Source organism: Dermacentor variabilis, chromosome 7 (assembly GCF_050947875.1).
Source record: "Dermacentor variabilis isolate Ectoservices chromosome 7, ASM5094787v1, whole genome shotgun sequence".
NCBI lineage: Eukaryota > Metazoa > Arthropoda > Arachnida > Ixodida > Ixodidae > Dermacentor > Dermacentor variabilis.
Window position 1 is genome coordinate 103833286 of NC_134574.1, and position 15000 is coordinate 103848285.

Sequence of the window (15000 nt, forward strand, 5' to 3'; positions counted from 1 at the left end):
ATGTATGTATATATATTGTGCAACAACTCACTACCGTACAGTATTTGTGTGTCGTCTTGCGGTGTGTGTGATTTGTACGTGTGAATAACACCGTGCGCGCCGCAAGCATGTAGAGCGGTGTATTCCTCCTTTTATTCCTGTACACATTCCCTAGCGCCTTGCTTCGAAAACTCGTAATCCCTAGAAAAGGGACTGGGGGAAGCACACGTTTCGGTGTCAGCCCGTATATCGTACGGTCTTGCGCACGGTGCCTGCATGACCACTGAAAGAACGGCGACAGCAGCACGACGGTTCTAAGCATAGAGGCAAGACGCTGCACGAGTGCACCAGCGCAAGAAAGCAGGCGCACACCAAATATGCGCGCCTGCACCTAGCCGCGCCGAATCAAACCAGGGAAAAGGAAAGCAGCGACAAGCGATCGTATAAAAGCCTAGTGCAAAAACCAGACGCACACCAATCTGCGCTCGAAAAAGTGATGGTGTAAATTCCTAGTGCAGAAACCAGGCGCACATCAATCTGCGCTCGGAAAAGCGCGCGCAAGCACGTAGCGAGCCGCGCCAATCCAATCCAGAAGCCAAAGGAGAGGGGGGAAGTAATGTGTGACCAAGTTCAGTGTTACCCGAGTGTATATTTAGCCATAGCCTCCATAGAGGAGGCTATGATTTAGCAACACTGCCAGCATCTTCAGCTATTTTGCATGCAGTTTGCACCGGTTTGCGCGCTGCTCTGCATTCTCCAGCTTGCTTTTCAGGTCGGAACTCGTGACGGCTGATAGAGCCAAGAATAGGTAAGCGCTCTTCGCGGCAACAATATCGGGCGTACATTTGATTGTTTCCTTGCATTCCTAAAGCAAAGCTCTTGGGGTCAGCGGACGCAGTTCAAAGCACTTCGCACGCTCTGTGTATATTCTTGGATCATACTCTCGGTAAACTTGTTGTTAGACCCGTGTGCCGGTTAGAAACTGTCAGTTTAGTGTACGCATGCGTACACGGGTACAAGTAAGGTCGCACTTGCGTAAAAAATTGCATACACATACGAACTACACAGGCGTGTGTATAAACTTGCCCAACTCCGTGTACATTGTGCAACACATACACACGCCGACATCGACAAAACTTGACCGTTAGTACATGTAAATATTATGGGTAGTACATGGGTTTCGATCGCTTGCTCACAAGTCCCATCACCGGCGACTGGTGGAAGGTTGGAAGGTGGAAGTTGGAAGGTAGATGAGTGTATGTTTGCTCACAATATCAGTACTGTATGTTTCATTTATTTATTTATTCAATTCTGCGGACTCAAGGTCCGATCAGGGTGGACAATACAAATACAAAAAAAGCAGCAAAAACAAAAATAAACAGCAAGAAAAGAACAATATGCAGATCGACTAAAAAATTTTAATTCAGTCTGATAACTTGCTTCGATCAGTAAGGCAGTTCCAATCATGTATGGTCCATGGAAAATAAGAAAACTTAATCTGGTCAGTGCAAGCAAAATGTGGCATGTTTTGTTGGTACATAGCCTCCTAGATAACTAGGATAAATATATATAGTTATCTGGGGGCTATGGTTGGTACTGTCAAGTGGAACTGCTATATTTAAGTGTGATAAATAAGGTGATATATGTATAGATAGCTTGTTATTCAAAAGTTGGGAAGGAAATTCTAATCTAAATTTTTTGCCTTCGTGCCTGTAATAATGGTATGCCATTAGCTTGCATTAAATTATAGGGTGAGTCTAACTTGTTGAATATATAAATCTTACAGCCTTTTTCTGAATACATTCTTAAATTTAGTATAAGGGTCCCATATAATGTCTGCATATTCTAGTTTTGGTAGCACAAGAGCAGTGTACCTGAGGAGTTTAACATTAGTAGGAGCAGTTTTAAGTTTGTTTCAGGACACACAGCTTGCGGAAGGTAGATGAGCTAACAAATTATCAATATGAAGATTTCAAGAGAGGTTAGAAGTCAGTGTAACACCGAGATACTTGACCTTGTACACAGCGTTCGTTTACTTTCAATTCAACACGCTGACACATTTTCCCTCATTTCGGCGTCCTCCCGCCTCACACCCTCTCCCCTTTAGAAGAACCCCACCTATATATACTGTGGCGAGGAAAGCATATGTCGCCTTGAAGAAGACAAGTCCACTTGTCATAACGTAGGCTCCTGCATTCACCTTGTTCACGTTTCGCTCATCGTCTTGAATTTCCATCTCCGGCATTCCCCGTCTTTTTTCGAGATTCTTATAGTAACTTACTTATTTTAATGGTAAAGACCCTAACAAGTAAGGATATGAAATTTAATTTTTTCTTTTGCTAGTTACTGGAAGGCAGACACATGTTCTCGTGTTTAGTGACATTTCCCATTGTTTACACCATTCACGCCTACTCGCCCAAACTAGTGCTGAGGTCGTTGTGATCTTTAGTGCGAATGATTTCTTTAAACAAAACACCATCAGCAAATAACCTAATTTCTACACCAGGGTTAACAACGTCAACAATATCATTAATATACAATAGAAAGAGCAAAGGACCTAGCACACTGCCCTATGGTACACCAGGTGTGACTGGAAGACAATCCGACAATCCTGCATCTACGTATTGTTTGCAATTAATTAGGTAGGCTGAAACCCAGCAAACAAAAATTTCTTCAATACCTGTTGTTCTAGTATGAAAATGCGTTTACCGTGTGGAACTTTGTCAAAAGATTTACAGAAATATAACAAAAGCGTATCCAGCTTGCCATCTCTAAAGGGTTATTGCAAGAGACTGAAAAAATGTGACGAGCTGAGTTACAGTTGAAAATCCTTTCCTAAACCCATGTTGAAACTTAGTCAATATAGAGTGCTCTTCCAGGAATTTAGTTATACTAGCAGCTACGATACGTTCGATAGTTTTACAACATGATGAAGTTAGTGAAGTAGGACAACAATCTCTTAGTGTTAGGCGGTCTCCCTTTTTAAAGAAAACATATGTCATCATGTGGCAGGTTCATTGTTTGTATTGTTTTTCTCTATGATTTACGTAATCATATTTTTCAAGCTGGATAGGGTCATTCTAAGTACGCTAAACATGAAATAGTTGATGTTGTTGTATCTGATGCTCCTGTGGAAAGTTCTCCCATGGAGCTCACATTCTGTAAACTTGACAAAACCTGCTAAGGAATTGAAAATTATGAATTCATGCTGCAGCAGTACATCTTTCATGATTCAGAAAACGCAAGAAATTTGGTGGTAACTAAATTTTCAATGGGCAGAATTAATTTGGCACTAAAGTGGATAAATGAAACTGCCAGATAAAGTTATTAAACAGATGCTCCGTAGAGGTTATTGTATTCAGCAGTTTGCCTGGTTAGGGGCCACTCACTCAAAAAATGCAATGGTCGATGGAAAGCATGACTAATTTAAACACATTATTTAGACAAATAGAGCTGTCGGGTAAGTGGAACTACCCAACCGAAGCTTTGAAGAAGCGATTGTACATTATCAGATGCTTTCCTTTTCGTGATAATATGACTATTAACGTAGCAATCTATAGTAAAATGGAGTTAGTGTGAATGTACTATTGTCATCAGAATTTGACAGGGTATACAGTGTATGAGCAAGCTGAATCTCCAGAAAGCTTGGGTACATACCTTGTAATTCAGACTTGCAGTCTACAGCACTATGTGTTACTAAAGTAATGTTCCATTGATTTAGACTCTGCCTGGCCAAAGGGAGCAGAAATCTTGCTTTTCACAAAAAGCCCATGCCTAGCAATATTGTCACACTCTGAAATATTTTTTACTCTACATGATGGTTTCTGTAAGCAGAAGCAAAAAGCAAATTCAAGCTTCAAGATGCCCAAGCTCTGCTGCTCTGGGCTACATGTGGATTTTGTCGGTGTCCCTCGTGTTCAAGTTTTCATAGCAAGGCCGTACCAACTATTTCTCAAATTGTAAGGGGAGGAGCAGGCAAACCGAAAACCATCCGACTCCTCTCTCTCTGGCACACACACACATGCACGCACACGAAAAGATAACTTGCTGTTTGCCGGTGGAAGTCAACCCCACAAACTCCGCATTATGCATGAGTTGCACTACCGATTGCGCTACAGCGACAGCTATCAATGCGTCCACTAACTTCGGTATTTATGTTTACTAGATCTAGCCCTGGGAGTGTTAACCAGTGCCCCTCAGACCTATGGTGGGCAAATGTGGAAGATCGTCTATTCCCCAATGGCCTCACATAACACGTGACCTAGGAGAGCAGGCAGGTGGCTAAAAAAACCTCGTATGCTACCTAATCATATCAAGGCTGTCGGATTCGAGACTCTCCCTATGAATGAACAAGAGAAGATGGGAAACCGAGGGGCTTGGATTTTGTTAATCATCACCATATAAAGCCAACAGACAATGAAGCCAAGGAAAGCTTGTTAAAGATAGCAAATTTATGCTGCGCACAGGCCTGAAACTGGACTACATAAATCACACATGGTTGGCCCTCAGTCCCCAGCAGCTGTGGAGCACCTGACCAAGGCAGCAGTCAGACCTGTAATGCAGCAGAGGGTGCTGAGAATTTCTGGACCTGGACAGGCCGCCAATGGAAATTGAGTGAAGCTAGCTTAGCAGGACTCTTTGAGGAACTATGACATTGTTCAGACATTGTTTGGGATGTCATTGAGCTTAGTGAGATTAGAAGAACTGGTTAGGCTTCTACAGTGCTGACTAATGGTCATGTCCTCTGCTAAGGTCTCCCAGATAAGAAGCAATACGGGGTAGGATTCCTAATTCATAAGTAAATTGTGGGCAACATTGACAAATTCTACAGCATTAATGAGATGGTAGCAGTAGTCGTAATAAAGCCTAATAAGAAGTACAGATTAAAGGTAGTACAAGCCTACACTTCAACAACCAGTCACGATGATGATGAAGTAGATCAGTTTTATGAAGATGTTGAATTAGCTATAAGAAAAGTGCATACTCGGTATACTGTAGTAATGGGCGACTTCAATACGAAAGTGGGGAAAAAACAGGCTGGTGAACAAGCAATTGGCAACTATGGGGTCCATTCTAGGAACGCTACAGGAGAGATGCTGGTAGAATTTACGGAAAGGAATAAGCTGCGGATAATGAACACCTTCTTCAGGAAGCCTTGGAACAAAAAGTGGACCTACAAGAGCCCTAATGGTGAAACAAAAATTAAATTCCTTTCATACTTTCTGCCGATACCAGCATAGTGCAGGATGTAGAAGTGTTAAGGAGGGTAAAGTGCAGTGATCATAGGTTAGTGAGGGCTAGGAGTCACCTTAATTTGAAGAGAGTAAAAGTAAAATTGGCCGAGAAGAAACAGGCCAACCTAGACACAATAAGCGTAAAAGCAGACCAATTGAGGCTGGTACTTGCAAACAAATATGCAGCCTTGGAATATAGAGATAAAGATGACATAGAGGTAATAAATGAAACCATAACTAGGATGGCTTCAGAGGCAGCAGTTGAAGTGGGAGATAAGGCACCAAGGCAACCAGTAGGCAAACTCTCCCAAGTAACAGAGGACCTAATAAAGAAATGAAAAATAATGAAAGTATGCAACTCAAGAGATAAGATAGAATTCGCAGAACTGTCAAAACTGTTCAACAAGAAAAAAAATAAGGAATATTCGAAATTATAACATGAGAAAGACTGAGGAAGCCGTAAATGTATGCAGCATGAAATCATTGACAAAGAAACCTGGCATACGACAAACCAAGATGTATGCACTGAAAGCAGGGTAATATCATTAGCAGTCTCGAAGGCATAGTGAAAGCAGTGGAGTTCTATACTGACTTGTACAGTACCCAGAGAGGCCATGATACCTCCATTCGAAGCAGTATTAAACAGGTTGCAGAGACTCCTTGTACAACTAGCTATGAGGTTAGAAGGGCCTTGGAAGGCATGAAACAGGGAAAAGCGGTAGGAGAAGATGGAATAACAGTCAATTTAATCAAAGATGGAGGAGACGTAATGATTCGAAAACTGGCAGCTCTCTATAAGAAGTGTCTATCAAATTCAAGGGTCCCAGAAAACTGGAAGAATGCAAACATTGTAGTAATACACAAAAAGGCAGATATTAAAGAATTGAAAAAAATTATAGGCCCATTAGGCAATCCAGCAGGCCAAAGATTCCGCCAGGGCCCAAGGGCTCGAGGCCGTCATCTAGATAGAGAGGCCTAGGTCTCAAACCTGCTGTGCACAAATAAAGTTTATTCCTTCTCCTCTATTAGCTTACTTCCAGTATTATGTAAAATATTCACCAAGATAATTTACAATAGAATAAGGGCAACATTGGACTTCAGTCTACCAAGGGAACAGGCTGGCTTCAGGAAGGGATACTCTACAAGGGATCACATCCATATCATTAATTAGGTAATCGAGAAATCTGCATAGTGCAATCAGCTTCTCTATATGGCTTTCATAGATTACGAAAAGGAATTTAATTCACTAGAAATACCAGCAGTCATAGAGGCATTATGTAATCAAGGAGTGCAGGCCGCTTACGTAAATATCGTAGAAAATATCTACAGAGATTCCCCCTCTACTTTAATTCTACACAAGAAAATAGGGAAATACCTATAAAGGAAGCGGTCCGACAAGGAGACAATCCCTCCAATGCTATTCACTGCGTGCTTAGAAGAAGTATTCAAGCTATTAAACTGGGAACGCTTAGGAGTAAGGATCAACGCTGAATATGTCAGCAACCTTTGGTTTGCAGATGACATTGTCCTGTTCAGCAACGCTGGAGACGAGTTACAACAAATGATTGATGACCTTAACAGAGAGAGTGTAAGAGTGGGGTGGGAGAATAATACACAGAAGACAAAGATAATCATGAATAGCTGGACAAGGGAACAAGAGTTCAGGATCGCCAGTCAGCCTCTAGAGTCTGTGAAGGAGTATGTTTACCTAGGTCAATTACTCGCAGGGAGCCGTGATCATAAGAAGCAAATTTACAGAAGAATAAAAATGGGTTGGAGTGCATACGGCAGACATTGTCAGCTCCTGACCGGAAGCTTACCATTATAATTGAAAAGGAAGGTGTACAATCAGTGCATTTTACCGGTGCTGACATATCAGGCAGAAACTGTGAAACTGACAAAGAAGCTCGAAAACAAGTTAAGGACCACTCAAAGAGTGATGGAACGAAGAATACTAGGCATAAAGGTAAGATACAGAAAGACAGCGGTTTGGATCAGAGAGCAAACGGGTATAGCCGATATTGTAATTGGCATTAAGAGAAAAAAATAGAGTTGGGCAGGTCATGTAATGTGCAGGTTAGATAACTGGTGGACCATTAGGGTTACAGAATGGGTGCCAATAGAAAGGAAGTGCAGTCGATGATGGCAGAAGACTAGGTGGGGCGATGAAATTAGAAAGTTTGTGGGTGCTAGTTGGAATCGGTTGGGGTGCAGGACAGGGGTAATTAATCGGAGATCGCAGGGAGAAACCTTCGTCCTGCAGTGGACATAAAATAGGCTGATGGTGATGATGATGAACAACTTTGAGTGGAGGTCTTCAGATAGCTTTATTTTTCATTTCACTTTAAGGAAAAAGTTGGATTAAAAGATGATTCTTCAAGTTGCTGTGCTGAAAACTCGTAGCTATATGTCATTTTATGTCCTTATATTGGATTTGGGGTCCAATTTTGTCTATCACGTCCAGTTATATTTTTATGCATGTTTGCTTAATTTTCTGGAAACATTTACAATCAGTTTCTTAGATTTCATTAACTTGGAAAAGACTTCCACGAAAAACACTCTGCTTAGTGTTGACTTTGAGGTCTAGCAGAACTTGTTTAAAGATAGACTGAGCAATAACATTGATCTTAATCAATATCTTCAATCAAGCAGGGACTGTTTATACTTTGCTCTGTTAAATCTGATAAATTTACTTTCTGCATCTCTTTTCCAAAAATTCAACTAATGTAAAATTACATAAAGTCATGAACGAGGGAAGTAAACAAAAGTGAACCTCATATTTGAAATCAATACATAAAATTACATACATCTACAAGTTTGCAGCACTATAACTTAAATAATAACTTTAAAATTCCTTGGTGCGATACCTGAACTTCACCCTTAATATAGAAAGAATGTTTCTGGCCCCGTTATCCTACTATGTTGTGAATTCTTAGAGATCTTTGTTAAGCAAAGGAAGAACATGATTATTATCGCATTTTATGCATAGCAGGCGATGCTACAGAGTCTAGAGAGACTTGCCTCACAGCTTGCATCCCTGACGAAAAAAGAAAGTGCATTGTGTGTGAAAGAAAGATCTTAGCTATGCGCCGTGTAATTCAATGTAAAAATAAATCTTGTGCTTTTATGTAGCAAAATATGACGTATTTGTTGCACGAAAGACGTCAGAAATATGAACCCATTTGCCACCAAACAAGTGGTGTGACATGTTTCTGCAACTAGCAGCCGCAGTGCATCACTTTCGCTTGCGACCAAAAAATTGTACATCGCCTACTGGAAGCACAAATATGCACAAGTAATATTCGATTCTACATAAACTGACGTCCACAAGTTGTAGTTGCAATATATGAAGTACGTAGTATTTCGTAGAAAACGTTGCAGATCAAGAACGACTGTGCTGCGAAGTGTGTGGAGTAAGACTTGTATGGGGCCGCACCACTTGTGTGGCTTCCATGCAAGTGTTATGTGTGGAATGGAGCATGGTGAAAGCTGAGGTCAGAAGGGCTTGGAATGGTTTGGGTGCGAGCTAGTTGGTATGGATCATTCATTTTAAACAGCACCAAAAAACAGGGACAAGGAAGAGCACAGGACCAGTGCTGGTCCTTTGCTCTTTCTTGTCCCTGTTTTTTGGTGCTGTTTGAAATGAATGGTCAAAAGAACAATCTGCCGAGACCGAGGGAGTGAGTGGACTGTCATTTTAATTTTATGCACATTCAGTTGCCTGGTTACTGTTCATTGGTTGCAACATACTGTGCCAGCATCAATTTTTTCTTCTCTAACTTTTCTTGCGTTTGTGCCACTGCAGTGAATTAGGAAGAAATGTGCTGTTAGGAACTGTGGTGATTTGAGTAAATATTGGCACTACTGTAGTTTATGCAGTTCAAAATTGCCTATGTACATGTCTTCGCCTGTACTTTTGCAGGGGCCCTTTCCAATACCACAGCATTGGCCATGTCTGCAGACCTGACTGTGGCGCTTTCTGCGTTCACTGTTGACCTCTACAAGCGGGTACTTGCTAGGAGTGGCGGAACGAAAAACATAGTTGTCTCCCCATTCAGTATTGCAGCCGCATTGTCAATGACACTTGCAGGAGCCAGACAACGCACAGCTGATGAAATCGCAAATGTCCTGCATACAAAAAGCAACCTGATCCACTCGCAGTTTTCCGAATTCTTTGCCAGAGTTTCAACCTATTCACCAGATGTCGTTCTAGAGGTGGCAAATCGCTTGTATGCAGAAAGAACTTACGACATTCTTGAAGAGTACCTTGACACATTGAAGAAGTTTTATAATAGCGCTGTGGTGCCGATGGATTTCAAAAACGAAGCTGAAGCAGCAAGGCTTGCTATCAATTCTTGGGTAAAAGAAGCAACAAAATCAAAGATTGTTGACCTTCTTCCCTCTGGTGCACTGGATTCTGACTCTGTGGTTGTTTTGGTGAATGCCATTTACTTCAAAGGTCTGTGGGAAAAGCAGTTCAACTCTCAAGCAACAGCTCTTAAGAAATTTCACATCTCCAAAGAAGCAACAAAAGAAGTTCACATGATGTACAAGCAAGCAGAGTTCAAGGTCAACATGGAATGTGGTGACTTGAATGCTGCTGCCGTTGAAATACCGTACAAAGGTGGCAAGACATCCATGGTGATACTTCTTCCGCATGAAGTGGATGGCCTTACACAGCTCGAGGCAGCACTAACTTCATCGAAGCTGTCGGACATTGTTATGGGGTTTGACAGAACTGTCGTTGAACTCAGTCTTCCACGGTTTAAGATTGAACTGGATGTGGATCTCAAGAGTCTGCTTCAATCAATGGGTGTGCAAGACTTGTTCTCTCGCAAAGCCGACTTATCTGGAATAGGTGGGCAGAAAGATCTTGTAGTCTCCGCTGCACTCCATAAGGCCTTTGTGGAGGTCAATGAGGAAGGCACAGAGGCAGCTGCGGCAACAGGGATGATGGTGAAGAAAAAGAAATGTGCTTTTATTGGTACACTTAGTTTCATCATCGACCACCCGTTCATGTTCATCATTAAAAGTCACGACCCAGATGCTATTCTCTTCGTTGGCTCAGTGCGAGATGTGCCTAATGCAGCCTGACCTTGTAGGACCTTGATCTTTAATGTTAAGTACTTAAATTAATATATTTAATTAATATTTAGTAACATTCAGTTAAAGCGCTCATTATGCTCAGTAACTGCGATGCAAAAGGGGCAAAATCCATTTGCTCTGTTATAGCTAATAATCGTGCACTATTAATACCCCGCTCTCATGTGCATTCGCACTGATACACATTACCTACAGGAAGACAGGTTTCTGTAGTGGGCCTTGATGCAACATGAGCTTTGCTATCTGCATTACATATTCTAATACCGAATGGTTTCCCATTGGCTAATTGAAAAACTTTCGTTGTAGGTCATGCTAGTTAAAGCAAAGGTTTGCCTGGTCTTCATCCAGATGCTAGCATGTATACAGGCAGTGCCAAAAGTTTATGGGATGAGAGACACGAGAAAGAACAGGATATTTCCCCGAGTGTGGCAAGCAGCCTGGATTTAAAATGTGCTACATGTACTAGTGTATGCGACCAACATAGTATTGTGCTGTTTCAATGGCTGCGAGCTAAAACTGTGTTGATATTCTACTTTCTCACAGAACCCACGTCTTGCAACATGTTGACCCTGCCTGTACATTTAAGATAAACAAATGCGCTGGTAACAAATCAGCACAATTTGTAACTGCTCTGGACATCATCTGCTGCAGCTTCAAAGGTTTGTCATCAGTGCTGTTGTTTGGTGTACACTTGCGTACACTCCACCCCGCGGCTGATAGTGTCACCCGCACTGGAATGACGCTATCATGAAAGCGCCGGCAGTGGGGAGCGAATGCTTCATCTGCCTCTCGCTCTATGAGTCACCGAAACTCGAGATTACGCAACCTCCAGTACTAAATGCTCAAGAAGACAGCTTAAATGATGCCACGCTGTCTCGGCACTCCCACTCTTTGCACACACCGCAGATTACCTCTAAAGCAGGGTGTGCGGCTGCGTATGCCGCGCTTACAGCCATGTGCAGCCACGGCCGTGACGCGCGCCAGTAATCGAGACGTGCGCCAACTTACCCCCTACTCCGCCCTCTCTCGCGCGCTTGATCGCGTGAGCTCGCTCCACTCCCCCTCTTTCCCTTTGCTCGTGCAAGAAGGCGGCACTCGTGAAGCCACCATCTTTGCCTCACCCTCGCACAATTTCACTCGCACCTAAAGCACACAGTGCACGGGGCACACACTGCGTGCTTACCACACTTTGACTTTTTACGAAGCGTGATGCGGCTCCACTTTGGCGGTCTTTTTTTGTTGCGCGGCGCACGATTTGAGAGGTGCGTTTGCAAGCAACCGTTTCTAATGCAATCATTTGACCATCTGCATCCGGGGAAGTATCCATTTATTGTCCCAGCATTCGATTGCGGCGGCAGTGAAATTTCGTTATATTGTAATCGCGTACAAACACCCTTCGTTATATTGAGGTTCTAAATACATGGTATTCTATGGACTATAGGTTATGAAAAGTTCGTTATATCAATAATTTCATCATATTGAAGTTTGTCATATCGGGTTTAACTGTACATTGATTCTTTTTGACAGATCCCGTAGTCCATGAACTTGATGCCAACTGGGCAGTCCATCATGCTTATGATGGCATTGAATTGTACTGAAAATGTCATTTTTGTAACGTGTACACATTCTGGTAGAAGAAAACAAGGAAATAAATTGAAGCCTTCATTTGCAGAGCACAGAAGGTTGCTATAGCATTCCCTGCTTTACTGAAAAATCTAGTGCATTAGCCTTCCATGCTTGATGCACAGCCAAGCTGGTCTTCATATTTTGAATCTAGATTGTTATCGTGGATAGTCCGCTGAGAGATACTGTAACGTTCACGTCCCCGCCTGTAGCAGGAGGACGAAAGCAAGCAAACAGCCGACACAGACTCTGGTGACCAACTGCTTTATTCACGTTCGTGCGCTCCGCAAACAACGTCGCTAGCCAATGAGATGGGGCGGTGTCGCCATCTGTAGTTCTTCTTGGCAAACACTGGTCAAACACGACAGATACATGAACAAACTCTGAGCTCTTCTACAAATGACACAACACTTGAAAACTGCCTGAGGGTTATCCCTTTCACCACTGCTCTCTCAATGATTGTTGTGTTGTATAGAGAAGCTTGTCTTCATGTGTTTGAGCAATTGATTAATGTTCCTAATATGTTGTTCACTAATAGGCAGTAGACAAGGTACGTCCAATAATGTGCAGCTGAGAATAGTATGGTGCTTTGTTTTTACTTACTTATTTACTTAGGGTGGATATTACAGTATACAAAAACAAAAGCACGCACGTGTAGAATGACATATCTACAAGAAATAAAAAAGCATAACACACTCATTAAACCCTGTGCATTTAGCCATAATAATTGAAATTCTGCGGCAGATTGGTTACTTTCAATGCTACACAACAGCTTGTTACATGGTAAAATAGTGTTGGGGAAAAAAAATTGAAAACGTCGTTGCGACGCTTTATTTCACAAACCTTAAATGCATAGTCACAGCAGTTCAGTATAAAACATAGTGGAAAAAGGTATAGATGTCTATCGATACCAATCTTCTGAAAATATATGTGGTAATTAATACAGGGCAAGCTTAATTCTATGTCTGCATTTAGCCAATGTTTCCCAACTCGTATAGTTTTTAGTAGAAGTTGTGCTTGCATATTGGTTGTAATTACTTGTCACAAGATGGGCAGTGTGGTTCTAAACCTGTTCTAATGTGGAAGTTGAATAATTCAAGTGCCGAGACTTGGTTCACTGTGTTGGTCTGTCTTGTGTGAGAGGCAGCGAGCTTAGAAATCTGCTTGCACTGAAGCCTGTGAGTGCAGTCTGACCTATCAGCAATGGTCGTCCCTTCCACAGTGCAAGGTAGCCAACCAGGCTTAGCTGTGCTAGTATCCTTGCCTTTCCCTTATCGCTTATTTTTATTTCTTTGAACCCTGTAATTTAATGCTTGCTGGCTAAGCTTTCCGATGCATGTGCTTTCATTCTTGGTCCAAACTTGCCCCATGGAATATATTACATGGCACATTGTAGTTGGAATTTTATGCATTTGTGAAACAGTGAGTGTATGTTTTAAGTTCCTCTGTGGCCTCCACTGGACTTGCAGCTGTCTTGTTATAATAAACTGTCTTCTGTCTCATGTTACCAGCTGTATAAACAGTGTTGATTCTGGTAAAAAAAGATCTGATGTGCTGTCAGTAACTACGCTCAAATGAAACGAGATAGTTTGAGCTGGTCACTGTTACATGAGTAGCTTGCTGTCTCATAGATTATGCAGGGCATTGTTACAACTCAATCTGCAGTTCCTTTTTAAGCTCTGCTAAGTCATTTGCTTTTGGGCACAAAGCAACATTGTTTAATTTCTTTTTTTTCCCTTGGATGAACTACTCTGTGCATGTTTTGTTCTCAAGAGGCTGAATAAATGATCTAATTTATATCCTTGCTGTTATGCTGTTACGGTACATTATATATGTACCGATAGTGCTTTATACTTTTTGCATCCTCAGCCACTGCAAGCAAAATAAAGTGTTGCCAAACGAAAGCTCCATGACGTTCACAATCAGTGCATCCTGGCCCTAGTAAAAACTATAGCTCCATGACGTTCACAATCAGTGCATCCTGGCCCTAGTAAAAACTATGTTCTATCTAAAACAGTCAGGTGAGAAGCCAGGCCATACCAGAGGCATGCATGGTTTAAGCAATGAAGAGCTTTAGGCTGAGCCTATGGCTGTGCCAGCAGATGAGCCAATTAAAGAAGGCTGTAATGAATTCACTACAGAAGTGCGAAACTTATACATGCATACTAGGCTGTGGAATAGCTGTCTCATGAGTATTAATTGAAATGTGTGGGCGACATAATTAAATCCCTCTGCAGTCAGCCTACTGTCGCACGTCTGCTCAACGACACACATTGGGCATGAACATAACGAAGCTATTGCCCCAAGACTGTGTTCTTCCACTGCACATACCTTAGCAGTGTATTGCAAGGTTATAGTCTTTATGGCAGCAACAAAGGTACTTGCTGTAAAGAAGCTGCCATGTTAGACATACTGCTGACCGGCTTTGGAGGGCCATTTGCATGTTTTGGGACTCCAAGCCCACCAGCCACACTACCAAATCTTGGTGGTTGTCCACAGCACATTTACAATATGCAGCACTCCACTGAGCACGTTCACTCTCGACAATTATTACCTAGCTGGATCTTGGCAATGACCACAGTGTCCAGGTCAGAACTTCCTGCCTAGCAGAATCATTCAGTAGGGAGGGTGCCATAATAATCAAGTGTGTTCATGCCAACGAGAGTTTGCTGAAAGTGAGCATGCTGAGTGAATGCATGGCCATTGCCAACAACAGAGCTGACATGCTGATGCAGAAAATAGAATATTCCAAACCGTGTTGAACACGGGGATGTAACACATGGCAACATGCTAATTTAGGTAAAATTGTTCAATGAAAATAAAGAACCTGTTGGAATCTATGTGAAGCAACTAAATGCTGTTAAGTACAACCAGTTAAGTACAATACACACAATTGTGGTTATTTTCATCCTGTACACAATGTGTAATCACATGCAGTGCTTATATTTTGCACTGCAATGGTCACATCTCTGATGCAGCGCAATGCAACCATAATGCATTGCATGAGATTACTCGCAGTACGGTTATGCTGCTATGCTAAATGCGTGCACTAGGTCTGGCA

General features: G+C 42.1%; 1 protein-coding gene across 2 annotated transcripts; it reads left to right on the forward strand.

Moving 5' to 3' along the window:
- Positions 1-591: 591 nt before the first annotated feature.
- Positions 592-13736, forward strand: LOC142587729 (iris-like). Of its 2 annotated transcripts, none has more exons than XM_075698930.1 (2): positions 592-787; positions 9136-13736. In XM_075698930.1, the coding sequence occupies exon 2, from the start codon at positions 9165-9167 to the stop codon at positions 10305-10307; it is 1143 nt and encodes a 380-aa protein (XP_075555045.1). In that variant the 5' UTR covers positions 592-787; positions 9136-9164; the 3' UTR covers positions 10308-13736. The 2 variants fall into 2 exon arrangements, with proteins under 2 accessions (XP_075555045.1, XP_075555046.1); XM_075698931.1 differs by lacking the exon at positions 592-787 and adding an exon at positions 7044-7179.
- The last annotated feature ends 1264 nt before the right edge of the window (positions 13737-15000 follow it).

Coding starts and splice junctions, on each gene's coding strand:
- LOC142587729 (XM_075698930.1), top strand. CDS start 9,165: ATGTCTGCAGACCTGACTGTGGCGCTTTCTGCGTTCACTGTTGACCTC.